Source organism: Lactuca serriola, chromosome 2, assembly GCF_051521515.1.
Source record: "Lactuca serriola cultivar US96UC23 chromosome 2, Lser_US96UC23_V15, whole genome shotgun sequence".
Lineage (NCBI taxonomy): Eukaryota > Viridiplantae > Streptophyta > Magnoliopsida > Asterales > Asteraceae > Lactuca > Lactuca serriola.
In genome coordinates, this window is record NC_136409.1 from 219509553 (window position 1) to 219520931 (window position 11379).

The 11379-nt window shown below is 41.1% G+C and overlaps 1 protein-coding gene across 1 annotated transcript; it reads left to right on the top strand.

Annotated features, from left to right (window-relative positions):
* Positions 1 to 585: 585 nt before the first annotated feature.
* Positions 586 to 4456, top strand: LOC145088584 (coronatine-insensitive protein 1-like). Its single transcript, XM_079026954.1, has 3 exons — positions 586 to 1730; positions 2754 to 3228; positions 3353 to 4456. The coding sequence occupies exons 1-3, from the start codon at positions 1237 to 1239 to the stop codon at positions 4148 to 4150; spliced, it is 1767 nt and encodes a 588-aa protein (XP_078883080.1). The 5' UTR covers positions 586 to 1236; the 3' UTR covers positions 4151 to 4456.
* The last annotated feature ends 6923 nt before the right edge of the window (positions 4457 to 11379 follow it).

An 11379-nucleotide genomic window follows, 5' to 3' on the forward strand; every position in this document is an offset into this window, starting at 1 on the left:
TACCAGAAACAGTAAAATCTACAGAATTGGTGAAACCGGTTTTTACTCCAACATAATAAAAAACCGTCGATTTCGGTTCCTGACAATTATAGCGGGTACCCATCTATGCTCACCTATTTATGGCAGAGGTGGTTGACTGGTGACAGCAATTATAGTGTTGGTGATGTTTAGCGAAGGACATCGTGGATGGTGGGGATGAGTGACAAATGTGATATTGATCGGTGGAGGTGGTTGATAAAAAAAATGTTACAATTTTAGTCTTTATGGGGTGGAGGTGAGATAAGGGTCCTTGATATTTTATAATTATAAATAATTAAACAGAAAGAAAAAAATTGTAATAATTAAAAAAGTAACTGTTTTAGGAAGATTGAAGTTAGATAATTTTAACAAAAAGGGATCACTTATATCAATTTTGTTAAAGTTGGACCAAATATGAAGATGGAAGGAAGCCAAAGTGAAAAAAAAATGTAATTTACTCTATATATTAAAAGTTAAAGTTGGTGATGGTATTTTTAGGTTATCCTGATGCACAACAGTGTCTTGTCGTTTGCAGAGTTGCAGAATCTTTAACGAGTTCTCCCAATTAACCCTTGGCACATCATTAATAATCCCCATCTCTTCACAACTGTCTTCTCTCTTTTATAAGTTCTTGGTTGTAGAGCCTCTTAAAACAACTTTCCATTTTTATCGTTCCCCATATAAACTCCTCCAACTGTCGCCGTCAGATCTCCATCTCTTACCCAATCCTAACCGTGCACTTCTCTGCTCCTTACTCTCACTCCAACTTTCTCTCTCTAGCCCCCCATTCGTGGATCTCGTCACTCCTAAATTCTCTAATTGTTTACATCTCTTTTTTATCTCTAATAAGGAATCCTTCCTAAAGAAATCTTTTCAACCTGGTTTTTCCTAATCGGATTATATCCATCTTTGAACCTTCTTGATTTGAAGTCGGTTTTTGTTTCTTTCTTGATTTCAACTCGAGGTTTTGTTTTCTCATACGAATCTTTCCTAAATCCTTCTTTTCAGTTCCAGTTTTCGTAATCTAGTCACGAATCTCAAAAAACTTTCTTGATTTGAAGTTGGATTTTTGTATCTTTCTGGGTTTTGGTTTGTTTCCCTCATTAATTCTTCTCCAAGAATCCCTCCGACTCACTGTTTTCAACTTGGTTTTCTGGGAATCCAATCATAAGCTTGTAATTTTTTTGATTCCAACTAGGGTACTTCTTGAATTTGATTATGGAGGATCGGAACTACATCAGCCAGTCGTCCCAGCGAGTTCACGGCATGTCTGACATCGTTTTCGAGTGCGTGTTATCGTACATACACGACACACGTGACCGGCAGTCCATATCTTTGGTCTGCCGGAGGTTATGGCAACTCGAAGCTCATACACGAAAACACGTAACAATAGCGCTGTGTTACACGGCAACTCCTAAACAGCTCTCACGGAGGTTCCCGTTTCTAGAGTCCTTGACAATAAAAGGGAAGCCACGCGCCGCCATGTATAACTTGATTCCGGAGGACTGGGGTGGGTTTGCAACGCCGTGGGTGGAGGAGATTGCGAAATCTTTCAGTTGCATAAAAGCTGTGCACTTCAGAAGGATGATTGTAAAGGATGAAGATCTTGAACTCTTAGCCCGCGAGCGTGGGTCTGTTCTTCAGGTTCTTAAGCTTGATAAATGTTCTGGATTTTCTACTGATGGGCTTCGCCATATTTGTCGCTCTTGCAGGTATTTTTGTCGTCTTATGGCTTCTATTAATAACGTGTTTAACTGTTAAAATCTCATTAGAGATTGGATTCATTGAGAGTTTAATCTTCACATTTTTGTATAAAAACCTTTTTCTCTAAATTATTTCTGGATTACTCTGTTGTGTTTTTCTTTTTTGGGAAATTGTTATACAGTTAAATTTGTCTTCTCTTCTTTTATTCTTTGCTCTGCTTCAATAATTTGTGAGTGCAAGTTATTAGTAGCGAAATTTACAAATGATCTATCTTTTTTTTTATTATTTAATTTAAGAAGATGAGTGAATCTTTGGCAAATCTTTTATTTGACATCTTTAGAAGTTATCTCTGTTAAAACCCAACGATTCATATTCTTTTTTTCTTGATTTCTATGAATTAATAATTATGAGAGTAACGATGGATTTGGGTGAAATTATTTGACCTTGATGAAATGTTAGGTCCTCAATGTGAATGCTTGAATATATCTAGAAGGTTATGACATTTTCTTGAAATGCACTCAAAGCTATAATTAATCAACAAAAATGGCATTTTTCTACATAATTATGGTGGGGTTTTGATTTTCTGTAGATTACATTATTTTGTGCCATGTTTCCTTCTTTTATTCTTTTTCAGAATTATTTGATGCCATTAGTAGCAATTAACAGAGTGTTGTTTTTTAGCATGAATTACTTCTTGTCGTTGAGCTTCTTTTCTACATCCATCATTCAAGATTCATGATTACATTTGACTATTTTGTTTCACATTCATAGCTTTTGAAAACGTTTAGCATGGGGTATTATTTAAATTCCTTGAAACTGGAAGACTTTATATTGATGTCAGAAAATTCATCAGTTTGACTTCAAATGTCAACGGATCATACTCGTCTAATACAATATCAAACGCATTAATACTTGTTTCTTTTACGTGTCATACATAACAAGCTGTAAAACCCTTTTTGTTATTCTAAATTGTGATTCTAGGAATTATATGCAATTGGACATGTTAAACTTATAGTTTTATGCAATTACAGGAACCTTAGAGTCCTGTTTTTAGAAGAGAGCCAAATATTAGAAAAGGATGGAGAGTGGCTACATGAGCTTGCTATGAGCAACACAGGGGTACTCGAAACATTAAACTTTTACATGACAGATCTTAGCCAAGTTAGTGTTAAAGATCTGGAGCTAATAGCCAAGAAATGTTTGTATCTACTATCTGTGAAGATAGGCGACTGTGAAATCTTGGAGCTTGTTGGATTCTTCAACCATGCTAATTCACTTGAAGAATTTGGCGGGGGTTGTTTCAATGAGCAAGCCGAACTGTATAATCATGTGATGTACCCCCGAAGAGTAACCCACTTAGGTGTGAATTACATGAGTACAAGTGAAACTATCCTTGTGTTACCTTTTGCTTTTCGCCTCAAAAAACTGGATCTCCTCTATGCCCTTCTTGACACCGAAGACCACTGTCGCTTGCTCCAACGGTGCACCAGTTTGGAAATACTTGAGGTACAAACAAAGCTTGATTTTTGGTGTTTAAAAGATGTACATATATACATTATTGTTTCAGTAACTTTTTAGTTGAAAGAACTTGAAATGAACTAATTCTGAATTCAAATATATGAAAAAACAGACAAGAAACGTGATTGGAGACCGAGGAATGGAAGTACTTGCGCAATACTGCAAGAAGCTAAAACGGCTTCGAGTGGAGCGAGGAGCAGATGAACAAGAAATGGAAGATGAAGAAGGTGTCGTTTCTCAAAGGGGATTGACGGCAGTAGCACAAGGGTGTCTAGACTTGGAATATATTGCAGTATACGTATCCGATATCACAAACGCAGCTCTAGAAACCATGGGCATGAACTTGAAAAAACTCAGAGATTTCCGTATGGTGTTACTGGAACGAGAAGAAGTCATCACAGATTTACCACTCGATAATGGAGTCCGATCTTTACTCAGTGGGTGCCAACAACTAAGAAGATTTGCACTGTATCTCCGGCCAGGAGGGCTAACGGACGTGGGTTTGGCTTATATTGGTCAAAACAGCCAAAATATAAGATGGATGTTGCTAGGGTATCTAGGGGAATCTGATACTGGGATTTTAGGGTTCTCGAGAGGATGCCCTAGCCTGCAAAAGCTTGAAGTGAGAGGATGTTGTTTTAGTGAACGTGCACTTGCGATGGCTGTTTTACAGTTGAGGTCTTTAAGATACTTATGGGTACAAGGGTATCGGGGATCTCCGACTGGATGTGATCTGTTGGCAATGGCGCGACCTTTTTGGAATATTGAAATAATTCCTCCAAGAAAGGTTATTGGTGGAGATGGTAAAGAGAAAGAACATCATGCACATATACTTGCTTATTACTCGCTTGCTGGACCTAGAACAGATTTTCCGCCTTCTGTCATCCCACTTGACTCCATTGCTAGATGAATAAACACATGTACATAGGGTTCAGAATTTCAGTGAGGTAAAGTGTTTTTCTTGAACACACGTCATAAATGGTCATCCACAGGGTGATATAATCGGTTCTACTTTGTTTAGTTTTTTTTTTCCTTTTGTTTCTTGTATCATGCAGTTTTCTGTATCGTTACTGTTCATAATGGTTTCCTTTGGGTTGTCGTTACTTTTGGAATGGTAGGCATGTGATAGTTTTGTTATCTTAGAAAGATGTACAATCGATGAGCTAGTGTCGGGATTAATATTGAGTTTTGAAGGACACAAGATATGTTTTGTTGATGTCGTTTGTCTTGTGATTAGCACTAGGATTCTATTTGGAAAATGAAGACCCAAAATATTGAAAGACAATGGAATGTTAGAGAATAAAACTATAGATTCTTCATGAGAATCTATATGCTAAAGACTTGGAACAGTTTTCATATGAATAAGTGAATAACCTTCTGGATGCTTTTGGCAAAACGTCAATTACTGTAGCAAATATTAGAATAACATATATGCTAAAGACTTGAACAGTTTTCGTATGAATAGATGTCGGTGATTTGGTCGTATTCTTATGTTACTGAATCTTGATTATTGCATCAGGATTCTGCTTTTTATTTAAGCAATTGGCTTCAGATTCTTGATAGAATATATTTTTAGAATAAATGTGAATATTTTAGATTGGTTAATATTTTGCAAGTTATCATCTTGCCTATTAGATATGGATTTTCTATAACAAAATTGTGGACAGCAAAGAGCCTGTCAGCGTGGTCTTCTAAGGAATGGTTGGGTTAGCATCCATAGATGGCCTTATATGTCATGGGCTATCCCACTGTCTCTATATTCGACTATGTCTTAGAGTCTTGGACCGACCCATGCATGTAAACGTATATATAAGAGATAGAGATAGGATATATTCAAACGTATCATTGTTATCATCAGATCCATGTATATAGGATCTGGAGTTTATCTCTTATGTGTAATTCGTGCGTATATATGTTGAATACAAAACCGATGAGGGTATTTACGACAATTAACCTTTTTGACTTGGTATTAGAGCCAATCCTAGGGTTCGTCCTTTCTCTATCTTCTTTCGGCTTTTGATCCTCTATCTCATAATCGCCATCACCATGTCTACCATTACCTCTTCTAAAATTGTCACTGCTATCTCCTGTAAGCTTACTTGAACCAATTTACTGTTATGGAAGGCCCAAGTCATACCCATACTAGGGGGTGTCCTACTCTATGGATACCTTGATGGCACTACACCAAAACCCAATGCAAAAATAACTTCCGGACCGTCACATAAGTCAAAGAAAAAGACAATCCCATGTACAACACATGGTTCATTCAAGATCAAGCACTCATTGGGGCTCTTCTGTCCTCCATGATAGAAAATGTGTTTGCTTAACTCAAAAGATGTACGAACTCGTCCTACGAGTTATGGACTTCCCTTAACACAATGTTCTCTGCTCAACATCATGGAAACTCCATCCAAATACGTACTCAACTTTCAACTACCAAGAAGGGAGATATGACTTCAGAATACTATCAAAAGATGACTAGTCTCACTACTACTATAGGCCACACCATGATTGATGAAAAAGTGTCTATGGGTGCTCTTGATGTTCGATTTATATCATCTAGAGATCAACTAGCTAATGGTATCACAAAGTCGGTAACTAAGAGCATGTTACAAAGTCTGAGACATAATTTAAACCTTGTTACGGTTAAGATTGAGGGTGAATGTACACGTATAGATAAGAGATAAATATAGGATATTTCAAATGTTTCATTGTTATCATCAAATCCATGTATATAAGATATGGAGTTTATCTTTTATATGTAATTTGTAAGTATATATATTAAATACAAAACCCATGAGGGTATTCACGATAATTAACCTTTTTGACTACCCAATGGTCTACAAGGGCAACAACAATCGCCAAGCCTTCTTGGCATGCGTCCGTCTCTAGCATTTTCTGTCATTGCTTCTTTAACGACTGATATTGAAGTTAATATGCATACTCTTGACATTAACCCTTAGATGAGAATTGGTACATGGATACAAGGGCTACCTCCCACATGACATCCACATTAGGTACTTTATTACCTTATTATAATTCGATCACCTATCAAAACTTCATCGTCCGTAACGACCGATCAATTCTCATTCACGGTTTTGGTCACACTCATTTACCGTCTCCTTTTCCTTGGTTGTCTTTAAACAATGTCCTTCATGCTCCTAGATTTATTAAAAACCTTGTGTCTATTAAAAAGTTTACTTCTAATTATTATTTAACTTTGGAAATTAATGCATTTGGGTTTTTTGTGAATGATCTCAAGACGGAGGTACGTCTCATGAGATGTGAATTCAGGACACTTTTTATCCCATAACATCCACTAAGCCTCTTATCAAGTTATCTTCCACATTTGTTGCGATTTCTTCTTCTTTGTGACACAACCGTTTAGGTTATCCGAGAGCAACTGTGTTTGATCCCCTTAGGAATAAACGTTTATTTCATGTAACAAACTTTTTACTTCAAATGTTTGTCATTCTTGCTCTCTTATCAAGCATATATGTTTGTTTGTTCCTACTTTTACGTCGAATACATTTATGTTGTTTGATAACGTTCATTGTGATCTTTGGACATCCCTAATTACAAGTTCATTTGAATAAAAATATTATTTACTTGTGTTGGAAGATTCTACAAATCTTCCATGGATATTCCCATTAATGCACAAATCTCAAGTATATTATGTGTTTATTAAGTTTCGAGTATATATTTATACATACTCAATTTAATAATGGTCGTTTTCGGGTGTTCTATCACAAAATAGGATATCTTTTTTGGTTCTCATGCCCCCACACTTCATCTCAAAATGGTAAGGCAGAGCATAAGATACATTTCATTAGTAATATGGTTCATACCTTACTTGCTCACACATCTTTACCTCCGTTATTTTGGAATCATGCCCTCAATATGACACCATACCTTCTCCATATTCTACCATCAAAGCTACTTTGTAACACCCATTTCCCCTGTATGTTTTGGGGTTATTCAATGGGGATTAATTAAGTTTTGGGATTTTCTCCGAGTGGCGGGGCGACGAATTTAAGGGGTGTAGCGTGACCATAACACGACGCGACATTTAATGATGCTCGTAACGCGAAGGGCATGATGGGTCAAACCCTAAAAGCCTCGATTTGGGCCTATTTAAGGGCATAATTCTATAGGGTTTCATCATTTTGCCAGCCTCCATCCCCGAAGAACACTCTCTCATCCAAACCCTAGCATCTTTTAGTGCTTTGTGTTCTACTTTGCTTCCTTGATGTGATTCTGAAGAAGAAGTGAGCTTTTGGTGTTAAAGGAAGCAAGTTGCTGAAGTTATTTTCCTTTTTGTGACCTCTTATAGCTCTGTAAGTCTCCAAGATCTAGGTTGTTGGTGGTTTAGCTCTGTAAGTCTTGTCCAAATGATAGATCAAGGTCCCTTAACTCGATCTAGCACGTAAAGTTATGAAATTTACGTGCATGCATGGGACTTTGAGCCTAAAAGGCTCTAAAAAAGACTCTTAAGTTGCATGGGGGCTTCCATGGGTGCAAAAGCAGCCCTTTTCTGCCTTGTAACTCCTTCATGGACCTAGATCCGAAGCCTCAACCCCCAACCATGCTTGCAATCATGGTTGGTTACCAAAAATGGCTTATAAAAGCCCTAAATCTCCCCAAAAAGGGATCTAACAAATGAACAAGCAAGGTATCGACTTTATACCTTCTGGGAACTACAAATTATGCACAAACTTGAACTCTCTTGGTCTTCTCTTGATTCCTCTAGGCTTTTCCTTCTTCTTTGAGTTCAAAATCACCAAAAAGCACCACAAATGCCTTAGCTCTTTACACAAACGGTTAGGATTTGCTATGGGGGGTTTCTGGAAGCAATAGGGACGAAGGGTGGCTGGATGGGATGCTTAAATAGGGTGCAAACCCTTAGATTAGGGTTTATCCAGTCAGAGTCTACTCGTCGAGTCTGGAAGCCGACTCGCTGAGTCCGTCATTTAAATCTCGTATCAAATCCGCTTCTACTCGACGAGTTGGGCCTTCAACTCGTCGAGTCCCATGCCAAAAATGCAAAATACTTAAATAAAATACATAACAGGAACCAGGTGCTAAAATCTCCCCCACTTATTTTAGACTTCGTCCTCGAAGTCTGCTGCTCGTTCCTGGAAACGTTCAAGGTAATGCTCCATCATCTCATCCACCGGCTCGCAAGTCCACTTTGAGCCCTTCCGGTGCTGCCATTGCACCTTCACCAGCTCGACCCTCTTGTTTCTCAGATACTTTGACTTCCAGTCAAGGATCGGCATAGGCCGTTCAATGTAATTCAGGCTATCATCGACCTAAATATCCTCTAAGGGCACTACTATTGAGTCGTCCACTAGGCACTTCCGCAGCTGGGAGACATGGAGAATGTTGTGGATTTGACTGAGTTCAGCTGGCAGATCTAGCATGTACGCCACCTTGCCCACCTGGGCTAAAACCCTGAACGGTCCAATGTACCTGGGGCCCAACTTGCCCGGTTTCCTGAATCGGATGATGCCCTTCCATGGTGACACCTTCAGGAGAACCATATCCCCGACCTGGAACTCCAGGTCTGATCGTCGCTTGTCGGCATAACTTTTCTGCCGACTTTGAGCAGTCTGAAGCCTTCTTCGGACCTGCTAAATCCTCTATGTCGTCTTGAGCACCACTTCAGTGCTCCCCATGACCCTCTGGCCAACCTCACCCCAACATATCGGGGTCCTGCACTTCCTCCCGTATAACATCTCGAAAGGGAGGACGGTCAATACTCGTATGGTGGTTGTTGTTATACCAGAACACATCTAATGGGAGGTAAGTATCCCAACTACCACTAAAGTCTAACACACACGCCTACAGCATATCTTCCAGGGTCTGGATGGTCCGCTCACTTTGACCATCTATCTGCGGGTGAAATGCAGTGCTAAAGTGCAGACGAGTACCCAACTCGTCATGGTAATATCTTCCCACTTCCAAAGGGGAATATCCAACGGCTGCATCTTGTCGTGTGGCCTCTGGTGCTCGGCCTTGACCTTCCTACAGGTCAAGCATCGCTCCACATACCATGCTACACCCCGCTTCATGCAGGGCCACCAATAGTCTAGACAAAGATCCCTATACATCTTTGTTGCCCCGGGAGTGATAGAAAACATGGACTTGTGCGCCTCCTCCAACAATGTCTGACGCACGCCTCCATGATAGGGGACCCACACCCTATGGTGAAGAGTCAACAATCCTCGGCTATCATAGTCGAAGGAGGAAACCTGACCCACAATACGCCCACTCTTCCGATGTTCCTCCTTCATAGCCTCCTGATGGGCCTCTCGGATCTGCTCTAGCAACGGAGTCACCACGGTCATCCGTATGCAGATATCCCTGATCGGTGCTGCCTTGCGGCTAGCGTGTCTGCCACCACATTGGCCTTCCCCGGGTGGTAAAGGATCTCGCAATCATAATCATTCACTACGTCCAACCACCGACGCTGCCTCATGTTCAGATTCGGCTGATCCGTGAGGTACCTCAAACTCTTGTGGTTCGTATAAATGGTATAACGGTCCCCATAAAGGTAATAACGCCAAATCTTGAGGGCGAACACAACAGCCCTCAACTCCAAATTATGCGTCAGATAGTTCGCCTCATGAGGCTTCAGATGCCTTGAAGTGTAGGCGATGGCATGCCCTCTCTGCATCAATACAACGCCCAAACCCGAAATAGACGCGTCACAGTACACAACATAATCCTCTACGCCCTCTGGCAGGGCTAAGATCGGCACCTCGCACAATCTCTGTTTCAATGTCTCAAACGTTGCCTACCGCTCAGGCCCCCAATGAAAGACTACGGTTTTCTTCGTCAGCCGCGTCAAGGGTACGACTATCTTGGAGAAATCCTGGATGAATCTCCGATAGTAGCCGGCTAATCCCAGGAAACTCCGAATCTCAGATGGAGACTTCGGAACCTCCCATCTCATCACGGCCTCCACCTTGGCCGGGTCGACCAGAATGTCGTTCTGGTTGACAAGGTTCCCATGAAACTGCACCTCGCGCAACCAGAACTCACACTTGGAGAACTTGACGTACAAGCTCTCCCTCCTCAGGGTATCCAAAACCTCTCACAGATGCTCCTCATGCTACTCCTACGTCTTGGAATAAACCAAGATGTCATCGATGAAAACTATCACAGACCGATCCAACATCGGTCTGCACACGTGGTTCATGAGATCCATGAACGCGGCAGGAGCATTGGTGAGCCCGAAAGGCATCATCACGAACTTATAATGGTCATAGCGTGTCCGGAACGCGGTCTTCTGTACATCCTCCTCTATGACCCTCATCTGATGATATCCTGAATGCAGATCAATCTTAGAGAACCAAGATGCTCCCTGCAGTTGGTCAAAGAAGTCATCAATCCTCGGAAGTGGGTAACGGTTCTTCATCGTTACCTTGTTCAACTCCCGATAGTCTATACACATCCGATGCGACTTGTCCTTCTTCTTCACAAACAGAATCAGGGCTCCCCAAGGCGAGCTACTCGGTCTGATGAATCCCTTGTCTAGCAGCTCCTGCAGCTGCGTAGATAACTCTTATATCTCGAGGGGAGCCAACCGATATGGTGCCTTGTCTATCAAAGCCGCACCAGGGACTAGGTCGATCCTGAACTCCACCTGCCTCTCTAGAGGTATCCCAGGCAACTCCTCAGGGAATACATCCGCAAACTCTCATACCACGGGCACATCGCCCATCGTCGCCTTACCCGTTTCTCGGGTATCCATAACATACGCGACGTACTCGACACAACCCTGTTGTAGGTAGCGTCTAGCCCTTGTTGCTGAATACACTGTGGGTCCACGATGTGGTCTCTCACCGTGGATCACCAAATCTCCCCCACCTGGGGTCCTGACTCGCACTAGCTGTTGTGCACAATCTATCACCTCCCCATTAGGGCCCAACCAGTCCATGCCTATAACCACCTTGTTCCCACACAACGGAATGGGAACCAAGTCTACCAGGTAACGCTCCTCGAATAACCTCAACACACAATCTCGGAAAACTGTTGATGTTCGCACCGATCGATCATCGGCAATCTCTACCTCTAAAGGGCAATCCAACATGCCCAAAGACTCAGAAAACCTCTTGCTGAGCGCAAGAGAAA

Excerpts from the sequence above, each read along its gene's own strand:
- LOC145088584 (XM_079026954.1), top strand. The coding sequence starts at position 1,237 with ATGGAGGATCGGAACTACATCAGCCAGTCGTCCCAGCGAGTTCACGGC. Across the intron at positions 1,731-2,753 it reads CATATTTGTCGCTCTTGCAG|GAACCTTAGAGTCCTGTTTT; the intron begins GTATTTTTGTCG and ends ATGCAATTACAG. Across the intron at positions 3,229-3,352 it reads CCAGTTTGGAAATACTTGAG|ACAAGAAACGTGATTGGAGA; the intron begins GTACAAACAAAG and ends ATGAAAAAACAG.